The sequence below is a fragment of the Equus przewalskii genome, chromosome 10, assembly GCF_037783145.1.
Source record: "Equus przewalskii isolate Varuska chromosome 10, EquPr2, whole genome shotgun sequence".
Classification (NCBI taxonomy): domain Eukaryota; kingdom Metazoa; phylum Chordata; class Mammalia; order Perissodactyla; family Equidae; genus Equus; species Equus przewalskii.
Window position 1 is genome coordinate 16,666,894 of NC_091840.1, and position 19,537 is coordinate 16,686,430.

At 43.7% G+C, this 19,537-nt stretch overlaps 1 protein-coding gene and 2 long non-coding RNA genes across 3 annotated transcripts in view; 2 read left to right on the top strand and 1 right to left on the bottom strand.

The window, feature by feature from the left end:
- The first annotated feature begins 427 nt into the window (after positions 1-427).
- On the top strand, positions 428-13,772 carry LOC139074022 (uncharacterized). Its single transcript, XR_011523310.1, has 2 exons — positions 428-563; positions 9,926-13,772. It is a non-coding gene; the product is annotated as an uncharacterized lncRNA (long non-coding RNA).
- On the bottom strand, positions 5,809-19,268 carry METTL2A (methyltransferase 2A, tRNA N3-cytidine). Its single transcript, XM_008526772.2, has 9 exons — positions 18,922-19,268; positions 18,625-18,716; positions 16,606-16,964; positions 15,184-15,233; positions 13,078-13,138; positions 11,640-11,779; positions 10,062-10,168; positions 7,731-7,796; positions 5,809-6,867 (listed from the first exon to the last, which is right to left on the bottom strand). The coding sequence occupies exons 1-9, from the start codon at positions 19,266-19,268 to the stop codon at positions 6,698-6,700; spliced, it is 1,392 nt and encodes a 463-aa protein (XP_008524994.2). The 3' UTR covers positions 5,809-6,697.
- The window catches only part of LOC139074021 (uncharacterized), a 30,679-nt gene continuing 30,240 nt past the window's right edge, over positions 19,099-19,537 (top strand). Inside the window, exon 1 of the long non-coding RNA XR_011523309.1 lies at positions 19,099-19,311. This is a non-coding gene — a long non-coding RNA (uncharacterized lncRNA). The remainder of the gene's footprint in view (positions 19,312-19,537) is intronic.

Here is a 19,537-nt window from a genome sequence, read left to right on the forward strand (position 1 = left end):
CCTATATTATGTCAAATATCATTTATATCAAGCCACTCCTCCTTAATCTTAGGCTAATTACTTTACGATTAACACTAGTCTTCTGACCTCGGTAAACCATTTGTCCTCTCTGAACTTCAGATTTCCTCCTCTGGAAAATGGAGATAATTGTACTTACACTTCACAGGGGTGCTGTGAGGATTAAATACACGAAAAGCTTTTTAAAGAGTATTAAGGTCTAAACAAATGCCAGTTAGAGTCACCACAGATCTGCTCAGCAGTTGCTCAGTTGGTGCAGATGGGGAACCTCGGGACAGCTACGGCTTGACAGAAACCTCTCTTGGCACCGTCCGACTCCAGGCTCTGGTGCATTCTTAACCATCAGCTTCTGCTCTCCAGTTTCTCAAGCAGCTTCCTTTCCTGGGGAGATCCCCACAGCTTGTCAGTTACGTCTTAGATCGCAGACCAATAATCCTGGTTCACATACCAGACTCTGGTGAGTTGGGCTGGCTTCCGAATTTTAATAGTCCCTAGATGAACCAAGAAGAATCCAGACACTGGACCTGAGGTTCAGAAGGAGACAGGTAATCATTCTTACTTATTTCTTAGTACATGGTGCACTTGGGTAATACTCTTTATTAAAGTGTGCTAAAGGTAGATATATTTATTACAAGAGTGAGCAGTGGTCCCATAAGCTAATATTTGTGATGCAGTGTTCCCCACGCTATGGGGTGGAGAGCATGGGCGTCCCCCATGACCCTCAGGCCTTTGCAGCGGCTGTTCCTTCCCTGCCCACCCTGTCTCCGAGAGCCCCTTGCCCTGCTCACCACCACCTTGCTATCCTCCCTACCCTGCTCAGTTCTTCCTGGCACAGGCCCGCCTGATACAAGTTTTATGGGTTTATCGTTGGAATCTCTCCATCCAAATGTGAGCTCCCAGAGATCTGTAAGCCCGTGTTCCAGGCCCAGGGCTCAGAGCCTTTGGCCAGCAATGAGATCCAGAGAGAACTTATAATATTCTTTTGTTTTCATTATATTTAAAAAAAAATACCGTTGTTCATGACAAATGTTTATTTTACATTTATAGCAGTGATATAAAATTTCCTTTAAAAATAAATTTAAGAATGTAATTTAAAAAGATCAAATAGGGGCCGGCCCAGTGGTGCAGCGGTTAAGTGCGCCTGTTCCGCTTAGGCGGCCCAGGGTTCACCAGTTCGGATCCCAGGTGCAGACACGGCACCGCTTGGCAAGCCATGCTGTGGTAGGTGTCCCACATATAAAGTAGAGGAAGATGGGCACGGATGTTAGCTCAGGGTCAGTCTTCCTTAGCAAAAAGAGGAGGATTGGCGGCAGATGTTAACTCAGCTAATCTTCCTCAAAAAAAAAAAAAAAGAAGTAAATAATGGTGGTGCTCAGATGTCAGTATTTGGGAGGATGAAACAAAAACAGTGCTCTGTGGATGCCTTTTGGTGGCTCTGCCTGACCTGTAAACTCACTCTGGGAACTGCTTACTCCTAAGTCTGTGTGTGCGCACATGACATGCCCATATGATAGACACATTGAGGTTTGGGAAATAGGACACAGTCACGTCCTACAAGTGGACTAAGGAGCAGAGAGCAGGTCCTTAGAGAGACCGGGGGCGTGTGGTGAGCACACACTTCCCAGGGCTCTTCTGAGGCCTCTCTCCATTTCTGCCCTGGGGGTTCGTGAGACACCTCGGGTTCATCTCCTGTTTTCTCGTTTAAGGCAGCTTGAGCTGCCGATACCAGCAACCATAGCCCTGCACACCACGCTTCTGAAGTTAAACACAACTGTGTGTCAGTAGGTGTCTGTTGAGGGGGGTGGGGCAGAAGCAATTTAGTCATTCAGTTCTCATTTCTTTCTTTTCTCTTTTTCTCCCCAAAGCCCCAGTACATAGTTGTATATTTATATTCTAGTTGTGGATCCTTCTAGTTCTTCTCTGTGGGATGCCACCTCAGCATGGCCTGATAAGCTGTGCTAGGTCCACACCCAGGATCTGAACCAGCGAAACCCCGGGCTGCCCAAGTGGCGGAGTGTGCAAACTTAACCGCTGTGCCACCTGGCTGGCCCCAGTCCTCATTTATTGTGCACCAACATGGGCCAGGCGCTTTGCTACTCTGCTAAGTGTTGAGACTACAAAGTTCCCCCAAGGAACTCATCACTTAATGAGCTCCACTGAATGTCGGCCTTCATCACCCCATAAATGTTGAGTCATGGGAAGCAAGGCTGAGGAGGGTGTGGGGCTTACTGACAGCACACTAGGTATGCCAGGGCTTTCTCCCGTCCTGCTCATCCCCTTGGAGGTGTTTCTATAAAGCTTTAAAGTATGGCTCCTTCTAAGGATATTTTAAGTTTTAATGGAGAAATCCAAACTTAGAGAAAGGAAGGTGGGGAATGAATGAATGAATGGATGCAATTTGGGGCTCACCTCAGGGCCAAGCTTGAGCCTTTGGTCAAGGCTCCTGGCTACAGTGTCACAGGATCCCCCCACTGAAGCACGGAAACTGACTGTGGCTATTTCCTATAACTTGGTCATGCAAGCGCGACCACAGACTACAGTTGAGAGAAATGTCCAATCTTGAACCAAGAAATTCAGTGAAATAAAGGGAGGTGGCTGTGATGCACCATTTCAGTATTTTTACCTGTGAAATTCACCATTAGCACTTCTTCCACCTCTCAAACAAGTTTCCCAATCAACCTGCACACCAAATCAAGAAGCATACAAAAATCTGCAACGCATCAGTGCAGCCGGGCTCTGAAAATAGCAGCTGCAGCCACAAACCAAAGAACAGGCCTTTGTGAACTGAGTGAAAGAAGCTGTTTGTCCTGATCTCGTCTTTTAAGCCACAGATAGAACTCCCCACTATTAGTGAAGTAATGTCTTTAACCAAAGATAGGAATCAATTAGAGGAAAGTAGGATATCTTAGTACGTTGGATTTTCTTTTCCTACTAAGTTTTCAAAGCTCTAATTTTCCAACCAGAGCCCAAGAGAGTATGAACTTACACGAAGGCAGGTAGCGGGACCCATTGTAAAGCATAGGTTTGACAGCATTAGCAGGGGCCAGGCTCGAGGTGGAGCATACAAAATTGGGAGATGAATCACTTTCACGCTGCAAGAACCCATGCTCTCTTGGTGATCGTGTGACACCCTTGACCCTGGGCACTGCCTTCAGGAACACAGCTTCTCGCCAATAGCTCTGTGCACCTGTCTCAAATTAAACTGTCCCTTATTTTTCAAACAACATTGAATTTATCTCCTCGGCCAAATTAACACTACTTAGGAAGATCAGTCAGTTTCAGAAACACTTGTCTATTAGACTCGAATCTAAACCACACAACTTCCTGAGCAGTTTCATGTGTGGAACTACCTTCCCAGCCAACGCAGCACTTTTCTTGCATTAAGAATAGCAAGAGATACCATTTGGAGACAGACTGATGGTCCAGACAGTCTGTGTGTTTTTGAGTGACACTGAGGCCATACTTTAATCTACCCTGAGCATGCTTAATTGTCCTCGGCCCATCATTAGTGATTCCAAGGCTGAAAAATTATGCAAAGTCCCTTAGAGAGTTCAAGTTAGCTTGACAGATAAAATGTCAGAGAGAAAGGAAGAGAGTTCAGCAGATGGCAGAGAAGAAAAGGGAGCAGGGGGCAGGAAAAGGCTCATACTTTATACCTGCCCAAAGCCCACGCCAGGTGCTGGGGAGGTGAAATAAAAATGGTTCCTGTTGTTTTGAAATGCTTCAGAGACACCAAAGGAAGGCCTTTAGTGGGTCCTTTAAGTTAATATATCTGTTCTTCATTTCAAAAGGCAAATGAAATACCATTCCAGTGACTCAGTCTTTCCCACTTTTAAATAAATTCATTACAATGGAAAAGATGTGAGCTCTCTTCCTCTTTCCCTCCCACCTTTTATACTCATTAGATGAAGCCAGGCGAGATGGTGGATGTTAGCACAGAGGCGGGGGTGGGTGGCCCTGAGGGGGTTGGACCCAGGGCAGGCTGAGGAGGGGGTGTGTGTGACGGAGTGGTGGCAACAGTGGCCTGGAGTGGGGTTTCAGAGCCCGAGAGAGGTGAGGAGGGCATCCATGAATAGGTGGTGGCAAAAGAATGGTTATATAAGAGGTGATGGGCCTGATACAGTGAGGATCATGGGTGTTTACAATTGCTGGAAAAGGGGAACTACAAGTACAGAGAGGAAGAATAAAAACTAGAATAAATCCTGTGGTGTTGGATTAGAATCAAAGGTATTGATCTGAACTGATGATTTTCAATATATGTGTAAGTATAGAAACATAGGGGGCTGCCCTGTGGCCGAGTGGCTAAGTTCGCGAGCTCCGCTTCGGTGGCCCAGGGTTTCACCGCTTTGGATCCTTGGCACGGACATGGCACCGCTCATCAAGCTATCCCATCACATAGCACAACCACAGACACTCAAAACTAGAATATACAACTATGTACTCACAGGGCTTTGGGGAAAAAAATTAAAAAAAAAAAGATTGGCAACAGTTGTTAGCTCAGGTGCCAATCTTTTTTTCCCAAAGCTTTTATTTTTCTTTTTTTCTCCCCAATACAGCAATAGATGCTGAAACTACGGGGAAAAGTGGATGAGGAATGGGATATTTATATAGTCTCAAAGCACTCCCTACAAAATAATCACCTTTCAGTGGAGAAACACAGCAGACATCACCTCAGTTAAGTGATCAAGGTTACCACCACCAATAACGGGGTAATTCAAAACCATGCATCCCCTGACAGGATGCAATGGGAGGAGCACAGCATCACTTCTGATATTCCTGCCAACAATGCATAACTAGGACCAAATCATGAGGAAGCATAGACAAACTCAATTTGAGGGCCAGTCTGCAAAGTAGCTGTTAATCTTCAAAGTCATGAAAACAAGCCTGGGAAAGATTGCTCCAGACTGAAGGAGACTGAGACATGACTATTAACCAACACAAAAGCTTTGTTTGGGTGATAAATGATATTATTGGGACCATTGGGAAAAGGTTATTTGTGGATGGTAGTGTTTCCATGTTAATTTCTACTTCCGACAGATACATTTGGTGATATAGGAGAATCGTCCTCAGTTATAGGAATTACACACTAAAATATGCAGGAGTGTTGGAATCATATCTTGCAACTTACTCTTAAAAAAATGATTTAGAAGAACAGAACTTAGCTGGCCCAGAGGAGCAGCGGTTAAGTTCTCACGTTACACTTTGGTGGGACGGGGGTTCACTGGTTTGGATCCTGGGTGCGGACATGGCACTGCTTGGCAAGCCAGGCTGTGGTAGGCGCCCCACATATAAAGCAGAAGATGATGGACACAGGGCCAGTCTTCCTCAGCAAAAAGAGGAGGATTGGTGGCAGATGTTAGCTCAGGGTTAATCTTCCTCAAAAAAAAAGAAAAAGAAAAAAAGAACTATTTTTGCAATATTCTTGGTATTATATTTTTCCGTAAATTTGGAATTATTATTATTTTTTATTTTTTTAAAGATTTTCCTTTTCCTTTTTCTTCCCAAAGCCCCCCGGTACATAGTTGTATATTTTTTTTAGTTGTGGGTCCTTCTAGTTGTGGCATGTGGGACGCCACCTCAGCATGGCTTGATGAGTGGTGCCATGTCCACGCCCAGGATCCGAACCAGCGAAACCCTGGGCTGCTGAAGCAGAGTGTGCGAACATAACCACTCGGCCACAGGGTTGGCCCCTGGAATTATTTTAAAAAATTGGAGTCTTATCACATTTTCACATGTATAACTAAAATAAAATAACAATTATGATAATATTCGAGTCGAAAATCCAAAATGTAGGAATGAATAACTGAAAATTATTTATTTGGTACAATTAAGAATACATCATATAACTGGACCATCAAGAGGGAAATATGTAAAAGTGATAATTGGAAAAAAAGCAGAACATAAAAACAAGTAACACAGATGACGATCACCTTCAAAATAAAGTTCTCTCAATTTTTTTGTGTCAAATATTTAAGGGCACAATAAAAAATAAGACAATTTTACTAAAAGTGAAGAAGACCTTTTCAGTTTTTTAGACGCAGGTTACTTAGTGGGGGAACAGTGGTTAAAATTCCATGGAACAATTCAAAATATATTATGATGTACATCCGAAAATAAACAAAAAAAATTAAAATTTCATGGAACAAAGGGCAGAGACCATGACCAAATCTTAACAAGGACACCACATTCTGATGCTCTGTAAAGCAGTATTTTTGAGACAGGAAAACATCCAAAGACAGACGATTCTTCTCAACTTGCTTCCCCCACCATTGAATGCGACGTTTATTCATCTTTGTATCTATCCACGGCTTAGCCCAGATCTCTGAATTCCCAACTAGTTTAATACAATTTACAGTCAAATAACACTTTATCGTAAATAATACTTTCACATGGAAGTAAATTCTTGACGGTTTTTAAATTCATGATGCCCATGAATAATATTCAGTTACGATAATTTACAAAATGGCAAGAAAGATTCTTTGAGATCCCAAAGAAAGAAAACACTTGAGAAAAGTAAATGTTCAAGAGCTTCTTAACAAATATGAAGCACAATTGCTAGAATCTTGATAAAAAGTAATTTTTCTTGGCTTCAAGGTTTCAGTCTGCCCAAATCCCTGAACTAACACCAACATGCCACTGCCGTGGACGTCCTCAGTAGAGCCCAGGGCGCTGCCTCACGTCAGGAGCAGGCGCTCTCCGCGGCGCGGCAAGGAAGAGGCTTGCGATATTTGCACTGAATCCAAACGCGGTACATTGTCAGCTGCTTCCCTCGGTTCACCTGCAATCGGCGGTCCACCAGGTTCTGAACCTTCTCCAGTCCCGCAGCAGTGAAAAGTGTGTCCAGTTCATCTAGTTTGGAAAAGAGATGTTTACATATTTTCCCCTGAAAAAAAATACTGTGTCTACCACTTCCCATTTTAAATGGGGCTCTGTGAGACTGCCGTCATTACTTATGTTTTTAGTGGTGTTAGCAGGGCTGTTTGGTCATAAATGCAGCAGTGGCCTGGTAACAGCAAACTCACGTTTGGGTAGGGCACATCAAGCCATCTGCAAAAGGGAGCCTGGAACCCAGAGGGAGAGTTTCTTTAAGAGTCAGCTGATGGGGAGGAATTTTTCAAGAAGGGCTCTATGGATAATTTAAAATTGTATGCCAAAATCTACATACATGTATGTCAAAGCCGTTTTTTTTTTTTTAGGGGACAAATTCTGTCACTTTAACCAAAGGCTTAAAAAAGTATGTGACCTGACATAAGGCCCAGGAATGGAGGATTCGGAAGGCACTGGTGGAGGAGGAAACCTAGGGAGGGCAAGCAGCAGAGGAGAGCAGCTCTGGGTTATACCTGGAACCCAGGGGCAAAGAGGGCACCCTCACTCAGGGGCATCTGAGGGTATCCCAGCTTAGAGGGAGAAACAGCTGCACCGAAGTCTCGCAAAATGGACATGTTTCCTGTTTCGGACAGAGTGACAGAGAGGAAGAGCAGACTGCGGAAGAGCAAGGCTAAGGACCGAAGGTTTGCACGGGCTGAGCCTATGCAGAGAATGGTAAATGGCTAAGGTGGCTGAGGGCAGGATGTGAGGGGTGGGGAAGAGCAGGGAAAAGACTGCAAAAAGTAGGAGGGACCAGATGATTTTACTTCCGAAAGCACACCGAGCGACAGTTAATCTGGTATTCTGGGGACTGTCAGCATAAATAAAGATGAGTGTTTTCATACCTTGTGTGAAGAAGTAAACTCTGGTGCCATCACCTCTCACATAGAAATTTTCAGACAGACACTGACCTGCAGAATGATGTGGTAAAAATCAGAGAAACTTTAAAGTACTTCTTTGAATTTCACTGCCAACCAAATGTGCATCAATATAGCAATTTCTTGGGCAGAGAACAGATTCTTTTCTTGGTTATACTTGGTACTGTGCAGGAATCTGCAATTTCTCTCCTACAAAAGAATGGCGCTTCGGAGAAGAGCAGCCCAAGGGGACTAACCAAACTTCAATGTCAGGTAACATATGCAACCCTAGACCCTGTCCTAGAGTTCCGTTTCACGATGAAAGACAACTTTTATTTTCCCCTCCTCGATTAAATAAACAGCACAGGGAGCGGCCCGTGGCCGAGTGGTTAAGTTTGCGCGCTCCGCTTCCGCAGCCCAGGGTTTCCCCAGTTCGGATTCTGGGTGCTGACACGGCACAACTCACCAGGCCATGCTGAGGCGGCATCCCACATGCCACAACTAGAAGGACCCACAACTAAAATATGCAACTATATACTGGGGGGATTTGAGAAGAAAAAGCAATTAAAGAAAAAAAAAAGGAAAGAAAGAAAGAAAAAAGAGAAACAGGGGGCTGACCCGCCGTGGTTAAGTTTGCACGCTCCGCTTGGGCAGCCCAGGGTTTCGCCAGTTAGGATCCTGGGCGCGGACACGGCACCACTTGTCAGGCCACGCTGAGGCGGCATCCCACATGCCACAACTCGAAGGACCCACAACCAAAAATATACAACTATGTACCGAGGGCGCTTTGGGGAGAAAAAGGAAAAATAAAATCTTTAAAAAGAAAAAAGAGAAACAAATCAAGCAATATAGCTAAGTTTAAGGGAACTTGAGACAGCCACTATTACTGTTCTGGTGACTGTCCTTTTGCACGACTCTCCACGTGTCTCTACACACTCATTCATAAACATGCTAACACATACACTGTTCTCATCATGGACACACTAACCTGCTAAGCCCCCTGACCATACGTCAATTTAACAACCTGATGTGTAACCCTTCTACACTTTTCAAATGTCAATATAATGTTTCTTACTTACTTTACTTACGTATTTTCCTCCAGCTACTGTTATACACAGGATCAAGTTTAAAACACTCATCTGTACACTGCTCTTCTCACTTGGTGATACAGAATGGAAACCCCTTCCAGATCACTGGTATGGTGCCTACCTCATGTGACAGGCACAACATTCCCCCCACCCAGAGGCATTTACTGTTTCCAAAATTTGGTTATACATATATTATCATACATATATTATGTGCTGGTTCTTGAATAGTTCCCAAAAGGACTGTCAGACTGAATAGATTCTCCCAGGATGCTTTAAAAACGGCTGTGAACAATTCATATTTCTACCAATAATGGAGGCGTGTACCTCTTTCTTTGAATTGGCCAGCAATAGGTTTAAGAAGTGGTATCTCTTTGCTATTATTCTTTTCTTTTTTAGCTGAGGAAGATTCGCCTTGAGCTAACATCTGTGCCGATCTTCCTCGTTTTTTTTAGTATGCAGGCCACCAGTACAACATGGCTGCTAACAAAGCAGTGTAGGTCTGTGCCTGGGGAACTGAGCCCAGGCCACTGAAGTGGAGTGTGCTGCACTTAACCACTAGGCCACGGGGCTGGTCCTGTTTTTATTTTCTTAAACTTTTGTTTTTGGCCATTTGGATATGCTCTCCTGTAAATCAACTCTAAAACATTCCTTGCCTGTTTTTTGGGCGGGTCACTGATCTCTTCCTTATCAATTTGCTGACAGCCCTGTTTGAAGAGCACAGACATTAATTTTTATCTGTTCTATTAACTGAAAATATTTGTCTTTCAACTTTTTAGTGGCATCTTTTGCCATACCACATTTAAAACTACTCAGATAATCTAATATCTTTTTCTAAAAGTAGCTGTCTTGGTTAAAAAGACGTCCCCCATATTTATATTACACAAGTTTTCAAAAATGTACTACCCTTGTCATATATTAAATGGCTTTATATATGGAGCTATAATTCTAGAGTCTCCATTCTGTTTCACTGATTTGTATGTCTATTTTGACGGCAAAATCATTGTTTTGATTATAGTGGCGATTTTCTTTTCTTTTTTTTGGTGAGGAAGATTGTGTCTGAGCTAACATCTGTGCCAATATTCCTCTATTTTGTAGGTGGGACGTTGCCACAGCATGGCTTGATAAGTGGTGTGTAGGTCCACACCTGGGATCCAAATCTGTGAACCCTGGGCCACTGAAGAGGAGTGTGTGAACTTAACCACTATGCCACTGGGCAAGCCCTGCAAAATACCTTTTTTAAAGCGAAGCTGAGCCATGTCATAGCGGCCATAATCTCGCAGAAGCATCATCCCTCCTGGCTTCAAAAGTCTGCTCAACCTGTTGATGGCCTTCTGCATCCTGTGGGGCAGCAGGGAACAAAGATCAGGTCTCCTTAAGGACAGGGTTCCTTTTCCCTGTGGCATATCCTGAAACGCCAGTGGACTTCCTAATCCTGACACACCAGCCCTGAAATCTTAGCTCCTCTGTCCTTGCTTCAGTTAGAACTGGAGCAGTCATCTAAGCCTCTGATGTCTGCTCAGGACTATGGCTTCAATTTACTGTCTTCAGTATGAAGAGACCCGAAGATAACCCGCTTCCTCAGTTGGGTCCACGGTGGGGGAAGCTACATGCTCTCTGCCTGGCTCACTTCCTCCTCCTCTTGGGATCACCTCATGGGGATGCCATCCCTGCCCTGCGAGCCCATGGATCTCTGACGGGAGGCCTGACCACCTGGTGTGGAGGCTGCTAGTTGACGCATGTGCCTGCCTTACTAGGCCCGAGCTCTCTGAATGCAGAGACTGTATCTTTCCATTTGTTAAATGAAGACTGAACCTCAGGAACTTACAATTTACATGGTGATAGTCACTATGCAAATGAGTATTATGAGCAGAATGCTTTACATTTCCAGTTGCACTTTCTACATTCAGAGTCTCAGTACAGGTTTCAGCTTTAATAACATCAGAAGTATAAATGCTACAAACTTACAAAAAACATTTGAAAGTCTATTTAAATACTGAATAATAAATTTTTAATTCTAATATTTTGTTTCAGTCCATGTCAATTTTTAAAAGTTTGTAGCACTTAAACTTGTGCAGTTACTAACGTTTAGAACCATGCCAGGCCTTTCGGGCTGTCCTCCACCTGCCTTTATCTCACACTCACAGTATCCCTGTCAGGGCAGGTGACTCAATGCTATTCTACAGGAAACGTGGGCTACCGAGTCCATGACCCCCTGGTCTCTGACTGATTCTCCTTCCTTGAGACAGTGTCTCATCAGGATGATTGCTGCCTATGTTGATGAGGGTTAATGGTATCTTTTAGGGTACAGCAATCAATTTTCCTTTGATCTAAACTTGATTTTATGGAATTCTCCTGCATTGCAGTTTTTCAAAGCATCAAAGAACACTTAAGTTAAGTTTCACTTTTAACAAGCGTGGTTATTTAAAATATTTAAAAAGACTAATAATGGGATGTTATCTAACTGCTGTGGCACCTACAGTTCTAAAACAGCATGTTATGCGATCAACAGGGAATTTCTTCACACACCCACTAAAGACTGCTCCCCAATTCTTTGGGGATGTTAAACCATAACAATGAAAAGAACTGACCACTGCAGTCAACAAGCAGAGGTTTAGAGGCCGAGAAGAAGTTGGACTTTAAGAGAAAATTAGGAAAATGGTTGAGATGCTCATATCACTTTGGATGCAGTGGCATGCAGCCTATCAGAACACATATAAAATCCTTTCTATTTAGGACTCACTCTGATATCAAAGTCTCTGACCAAAGTCTTGTTTCTGTTGCCCTACTGGTTAAGAGACCCAAAACTTACTTGTCTGGAACAACTGCAGAAAGAACAAATATGAGGATGATGATGTCAAGACTATCCGTGGGCACAGGGTAACTCTTATCTTCATCACACAGATCGTGAACAAAGGCAAAACACCGAGAAGGATCATATGCTGAATTTGTCTGCAGAAAGTTGGAAGAGAGAACACAGGTTAGAAAATGTCCACAGACCCTCAAGGAAAGCTTATCTTGCCTTAAACGTAATTGCTGCTGCTTCCCACTGAGAGGTACAGTTCTCAGCACTATGGCAAGCGTTCTTCCTCAAAGGGTAAGAAGCAGGAGCAACTCGAGGGAAGAGCCTGTGGAATCTAATCAGTACTCTAAAATGGAACGTTCCTAATTCTTCTACTTTTACTCTTTATTCTGATGCAGAGTCAGATCTGAGGACTGGAAAATGATCAGGAAGGTAACTGACCAAGAGGGAAAAGAAAAAAACTGATGAGAGAAACAAAACATACTGAAAAAGCATGATTTAAAACAACTCCATCTACAGCAAATTAAACAGATCACAGAATTCTCCAGGAAAACCTATTTCTCTAAATGTAGAAAATTAACCTATACTTTATTATCATAAAATTAACTAAAGATAAGCCTCAATATTCATCTGATCTAGATGCAGAAAAACAATTCCAGAAAGACAGAGAACAGCCAATTCCTGAGCTCCTGTGCCAGGACATCAGACATGACCGTACCAGACACATTTTAGGGTCACTTCTCCATCCACGTCTCTCTTCTCCAAAAATGTGACACTCTTTCTCACTGGCCACAGCTAATTCAAACAGGGCAAGTAGATTATCAGCTGGGCTGAATCAACCAGACTTTCTGGGGACTTTGGAATCACGACACAGTCATTCTGGTGAGGTTCTGAGAACATCTGAACAGGGCAGACTGTGAGGGGCAAGCACTTGGGGACCATGTGCCAAAACCAGGAAAAACCTACTAGAGAAAGCTGGTCTGCAAACAAACAAACAACAACACAGAGCAAATGGGCAACGAGAGATGAGACATCACTGCTGTGACAGAAGGAGCCAGCTCGCCTTGCTATCTAACACTTTGTCAGGGCTGAGTTCCAGTCCTGGTTACACTTGATGCCCTTGCGTTCTATGACATTCCCTTTCACTGGTTCAGTTTGTCTAGAAGTTTCTGTAACTTGTAACTCATGGAAACCTGACTGAAACAGTCATCCCATTTCAATCCTTGAAACGTAAGTTTGGAGCGATCAAGAGACCTGCTCCAAGTTCCACTGCTGGCGAGTGGCAGATGCTGTATTCATGTCTGGCTCTTTCTCCTACTCCAGGCTGTTTCAGTAAATTTTTACTTTCAGACCACAGAAAAATAAGAAAGTAGTTAGAGACCTTGATTTTTAGGAACCTCTTTTCCCTTTAATCAGTGAAAATTACTGACGGGAGTCCCGCACTCACCTGGACCAGTTCTACAGCTGTGGACGAAAAATCACAACAGTAAACAAAGAGTCTCGGGTCACTGAAACAGACAGAAAAAACCGCACAACAATTAGATTACAAACTGGACTACGTCTGTTCTCTCTTCTGTTCAGCAGAATTAAACTATGAAACGGCAGAGTACCATTCATTCAAAGAAATCACACCTATTAGCCACAACAGATTTCATTTTGGTTAGAATCTTTTTTGACTTATATCCTCTTTTAGACCCTGCAGACAAGGTGTATTTTGTTCTTTGTGCTTTTCTTTTTACTTTCCAAGTTTTCTAGTGGACATGCATTACTTCTGAAATCAGAAAAATGTGGTAAGAGATATGAGGAAAAAACATACGAAGTGCTACAGAAATCAGAGGTCCTTAACTAGACTTTTTGGATAGCATTGTATTTCAAAATAATTGGTTTCCTCTATTTTAATTTATATACTTAAAAAAAAAGTCTATATACAGAAAGTAGATTAGTGGTTACCTAAGCCTGGGGGTGAGGGGTGCTGGGAAATAGGGAGTGACTGCTAATGGGTACAGGCTTTCGTTTTCGGGTGATAAAAATCCTCTAAAATTGATTGTGGTGATGGTTGCACAAGTTTGTGAATATAATGAACAACACTGAAGTATATACCTTAAATTATATCTCAATAAAGCTGTTATGTATAAAAACAAACACATTAGCCTGAAAAGTGATCCAAAACCTTAACTAGACATGGTACAAAAAAATGATAAGAACTTCCGACAGAAAGGAAGTAGGCATTAAGGTAACACAAGAAACATGTTAAGAAGCCTGCAAGGCTGCAGAATGATACAGCTGAACTGTATTAATTAGATCAGTTTTCTGGATGTTTCTGACCTACAATTTGAGGAAGGAAAGAAGAAGGGGCCAGCCCAGTGGCATAGTGGTTAATTTCGTGCGCTCTGCTTCTACGGCCCAGGGTTCACAGGTTTGGATGTTGGGTGCAGACCTACACACCGCTCATCAAGCCACGCTGTGGAGGTGTCCCACATATAAAATGGAGGAAGACCGGCACAGATATTAGCTCAGTGACAATATTCCTCAAGCAAAAAGAGAAAGATTGGCAACAGATGTTACCTCAGGGCCAATCTTCCTCACCATAAGAAAAAAAAGGGGGAAAAAAAAAGAGCTAAGGAAAGACATGCAGTTTGTGGCCAACTCATGTGAGAGTGACAAACAGGACACACTTCATAAGACAATCTTGTATAGGATTATGAAAACTATGCTGAATTTAAATCTGATAGTAGACAGCAGGTAGCCCATGTCAATTCTAAGCAAGTGAATTACATGAACAAATGGATTCTAGCAAGATGCTGGGCACACTGATCTCATTTAAACAGCACAACCAGGCAAGGATGGTGGCAAAAATGCCATCTCCACTTTATACTCAATATCCACGATACTGACGACTAGTGGCCACAACTCTCGAAGGGCAGTCAATCTCCCATTTGAGGCAGATTACTAAAAGTGTGATACCAACATTAGAACAACCTCTTTTCTTTACTGTAAACTACTAAAACTTGCCAAGTTTTCCTAGAAATTTTTAACAATAAAATGTATATTTTAAATGAGGTTAGTCTCACTAAATTCTGTTAATAAGTACTGTAGGCTAAAACAGTAAAATTATCAATATAGAACCTTTGAAACACAATGAGCTCCAATGGAGAACATGGAACTAGAATGTCATTTCCATGAGTAGCTTGAAAACAGGAGACAACCTTCATGTTATGTCAGCTTCCTCAACTCTACAATGACAGCCTAGCCACCAGACTGCTCCTCAGAGAGATCTCACAGCAGAGAAGCTGAAAATGTTTTAAGCACCTTAGAGAAAGGCACTATCTATAAACAAGGTGACACGTTTTAAATCTCACTAATTTCCCTGATGACAAAGATTAACTTATAAATCAAATTAAGTCAAAACAATCCACAAATACATAATGTCAAAATCTAAATCTCCTATAACCCATGCTTCCCAATAATCACTGTTACCAGAATTTTGAGAAACAACAAACCCCCATTTTTCTCCTCTTTGCTGTCATATAGTTAAACTTTACAACATACTTACTTGTTAGTTTGTAAAATTGGAAAGACTGTGTTTCCCACACCACAACCAACCTGCAGACAGAAATGAAGTATCAATCAAAGAACTTTCCAAAGAAGTAATTCCCTGAAGCTAACTAATCAACAACAGATAACCTTGCCTAATTGGATCAGGGAAGGTATAGTGACCAGAGCTAAACAGTACCCATGACATTCCCTGAGCTTGACCTCAGGAATCCTTAAAAGAGGTAGATGCAAAAGACAGGAGCACAGGGCTGGGCCGGCCCATGGCCGAGTGGTTGAATTTGCGCTCCGCCTCAGCAGCCCAGGGTTTCAGATCCTGGGTGTAGACCTAGCACCGCTCATCAGGCCATGCTGAGGTGGCGTCCCACAGAGCACAACCAGAAGGACCTACAACTAGAATATACAACTGTGTACTGGGGGGGGCTTTGGGGAGAAGGAGGAGGAGGAGGCAAAAAAAAGACTGGCAACAGATGTTAGCTCAGGTGCCAAGCTTAAGGGGAAAAAAAAAAAGGACATGAGGATGCTTTCATTAGCAGAAGGGAGCTGGTCTAGAAAAAGGGCATAGGTTGCCCTTACTTTTTGAGTTCTAGGAAATAGTCCTGTAGATGAAATATTTTCTTAATGAGCTCCACTATATCATTACTGGAAAAATGTTTCTAATATACTGGGCTGAAAAATTCATGAAAAGGGGACCATGGTAACACTGTTCTAAATACAGTGCTGGGTGTGGTCACAATAAAAACAGTGACCATTTACTAAGGGCTTATTATGGGCCAGATGCTATTCTTAGCCATTTTATATGCATTATCTCAACGAGCCCTTGTAACAACTATGAGGCAGAGAGAGTGAGAGAGGGACAAAGTCCCATTCTGCTTGGGAGGGTAAGGGTCTAGTACAAAGTCATGCCCTAGAACTCACTCCCAAGGCTAATCAGCTTCTGACGAGTGTGTAGCCACCATTTGTGAATTACGGTGATGGGACCCACCTAGACACTTTTCCAGGCCCAGCCTTTCCTTTGCAACACAGTCCAAACTCAGAAGATACGAATTCTCCCATGCCTGCAAAGCAGGCACCATCCCAACCAACCTCTCCATCTTATAATTGTATTAGAAGAAAAGTAACAGAAGTTGCCTTGTCTTTTCCAGAGGGGAGGGAAAGCACGAGGCTATAACTTTCGGATGCAATAGGATGTTTCCAGGTAGCACCTCAAGTGACCTACCTTTGTTTGCCACAACTACCTGATAGCTGGTCTGCGTTTAGGGGAATTCATTAGTGCACAAACGGAGGTGATCCCAGGCCAAAAAAATGGTCAAGTCTAGTCAGCTTCAACAGACAGAAGTCACTTTTGTGGTCAACTTCTCCATGTTCCCCATGTGCAAAAAGCTTCACAAGTCCCACTACCAGGACAATAAGGGGAGGTTACCTCAAGTATTCGATAGGTGGCTGAGGATCCAGGAAACTCATCAGCACACATTTCCAGGTGACTGAGTTTCTGAGTTACACTCTCCTCCACGGGAAGTGTCTGTGTTTCGTGTCCAAGGCTGTTTGAAGAAAACTTGTGCTGTTCTTCTATTATTAAACCAGGTCTGTCCTCGCTGCTTCTATATTCAGGTGCTTCACTTCTCTTGTTCTCCAAGGGCAAATCCTTCAAGGGATCTTGGTTTTGGGCAGGTGCCAGCTCTGGGAATTCGGTAAAAAGCCAATGTCTATCCTTGAAAAACCCATTTTCATGAATTTTGTAGAAGTCGTTCCAATATTTGTGGGCATTGATCTCATAATCAACTGTAAATATTTAAGAAAGACTTGTAAGAACCATCTCCTCATACTTTCTTTGTATCTACTGTCAATTGTCATCCTGCTTCACCAAATGTCATTTTATACTAAAAGCACCCTCAAGTAGAGCCACAGTTTCACAGCTGGAGGTCATTTAGTCCTACCACCCATCACACTTGAATTCTCTCTATAGCTCATCCTTCCAGGGAGTCCAACTTCTGCCAGGGAACTTACCACCTATCAATTTTCCTCCCACACCTTTGACTGGCTCTTAATTACCAGAAAATTCTAACATTAAGCAAAACAAATCTGTCTAATCACTTCTGGTCAAAGTCCTACTACTTCTCAGGACCATAAGGAACAATGCTTTTCTATTTGAGGGCAGTAATTTTCCTCTCTAACTCTTCTCTTTTACAAGCTAAATGTCCCAGGTTCTTCAGTTCTCCATGTGAACTCAATGGTTACAACACAGGCAGTTATTCCATAAATACGTTCATTTGTCTCTGGTTCTTTAGAGCGTGGAGCCCAGAAATGAATTCAATACTACTAATAAATACCAAAAATGGAAAGAAGGCTAAGAGGAAAATAGAAAACGCTGGTAAGAGGGAAAAATGTCCTCAGATGAGAAGAGTTTTGGTGACAAAGGACAGGAGAGATTAAAAAGTGTGGACTGTTTAAAAAGAAAGCTGTTGTTTAAGGTAGTCCTAGATTTTAGTTTTCTGCTCTTTGCCAATACAGGGCCTTGACCAGCGTAGCAGAAAGAATAAAAATCTAAGAAATTGGATTTTAATTCCACCACTGCTACTACTAACTGCTTACCTCTGGGCAAGGCACTTAATGTCCTGTGGTCCAAGTTTCTTTAACTGTAAAAAGAGGATATTGGACTACATGATTTTCAACATCCCTTTCAACTTTAACTTGCTTTGATCAAGCCCCTGTAAAACTATGCAAAGCGAATATTTTGTAACTGCAATCTTCTAACTGTTGTACAGGAGTACAAGACTCTGTCAGTGGGTACTACTCTCCAATTTCTAGTCCTACCTTCAATTGTCTATTGGGACATAGCTCAAACCAGTCCTAGTTTTACTACCGAGGGATACTTTGCAGTGAAATCATCCACCTCTCCAGAAGAGCCCTCTTTTTCTTTGGCCAGACTTAATCTCCACTCTGCTTCACCCACCTTTCCTTGGCAGAAGCCCTACATCCTCATAGCCATCACACAAGAAAACAGACATAATTCACCAGTCATCAGCCTCCTCCCCCAACAATATTTAGAATCTGATCACTTGAATCAAGTTTCAAAGGCAACATTTCGTCACGCAAAGTGTAATCATGTAGAAAGTACACCCTCTAACACAATCAGGTGGCCCCACGGTTGCCACTGGCCAGCCATATTAATAGGAGTCTACCCAACATAACTAAAAACTTAATTACTAGAAAATAACCTCAAGATACGTTACCCTCTCCCAAATAAAACCAAAGCCCAAACACTCTCTATGCCCTAATAAGATTTTAAGGTGCAGCCCTTTTCCGTCCTTGCCCATCCCCTCCCCTTCCCGTTCTACCTCAGAGTTCGCTATCAGTCCCGTAACAGAGGCTCCTGGCGGCCTCGGTTCTCCGGGATGGCGCGTCCGGCAGGACGCCGGCTACGGAACCACTGAGAGCCCACCTTGCTTCTCCTCGCACACCCGCTCGGCGCTGTTCTCCCGGACTTTCCTCTCCGCCGCCGCGGCCTGCTCTTCCGACCACTCCACATTGTCCCTGGAAAATCAAACGCACAGCTTAGGCCCTCACGTTCCAGCTGCGGGCAGGGCGAGGAGCTGGCCCTGGAGCACCTCTCCCGTGGGAGGAGAGCGCCTCGAGCAGGGCAGGGGACTCGTGGCCGGCGGTGAGCGGCTTCTCGGAGCGCTCCGGGGCGGCGGGACCGGGGGCGAGCCGCAGGCCGGGCGAGGGGCAGGGCGGTTACCAGGCGTTGTGCTGGAAGACGCGCGCCGGATCGCTCAGGAAGCGGCTCCCAAACTGCTGCCTCTTCTCGCCGACTCCAGCGGGACTACCCTCACGGCAGGGACCGGCCATGACACCGGAGCCGGAAACCCCTACCTTTCCGTAACGCGAGAACTTCCTGCGGGCCACGCCCCCTTCCGGAAGGCGCGGGGTCTGAGCGGGAAAAGACTGAGGTTGGTGCGGGCGGCCCCGGAGTCCGGCCGGCGGCGTGGCGCTGGGGCACCGCCGGCTTGGGCGGGCTCCGAGTTCGGGAAAGGCTGTTGAGGCGCCGCTGGTGGACGTGCAGGCCGCCAAGAAAGTGGGAGACATTCCACTTGAGCCTCCTCCTTTCCATGCCAGGATCCTCTAACAGGTCCCCCAGTTTCGTTCAAGTTGTAAGACAGGAAAAGTGATGAATCACTTTAATAATTAAGGGTACCTAGTCCTACTTTAGAGCTGATGGCCAGAATAATTGAGGAAGGCAGCAAGTAGGCTAAGGAAATAGGGCAATTTTGCAGCTTTTATAATCAGCTTTTCACAGTGTGAAAAGCTACGAAATATATATATATACACACACATATATACATGTATCTATCTAC

Bases quoted from the DNA above. Each gene is read 5' to 3' on its own strand.
- METTL2A (XM_008526772.2), bottom strand. From the start codon at position 19,268: ATGTCTCCCACTTTCTTGGCGGCCTGCACGTCCACCAGCGGCGCCTCA. The intron at 15,234-16,605 runs GTAACCTCCCCT...TTCTGTCTGCAG, and splicing joins CCACCTATCGAATACTTGAG to GTTGGTTGTGGTGTGGGAAA. The intron at 6,868-7,730 runs GTATGAAAACAC...TTTCCAAACTAG, and splicing joins AGTTTACTTCTTCACACAAG to ATGAACTGGACACACTTTTC.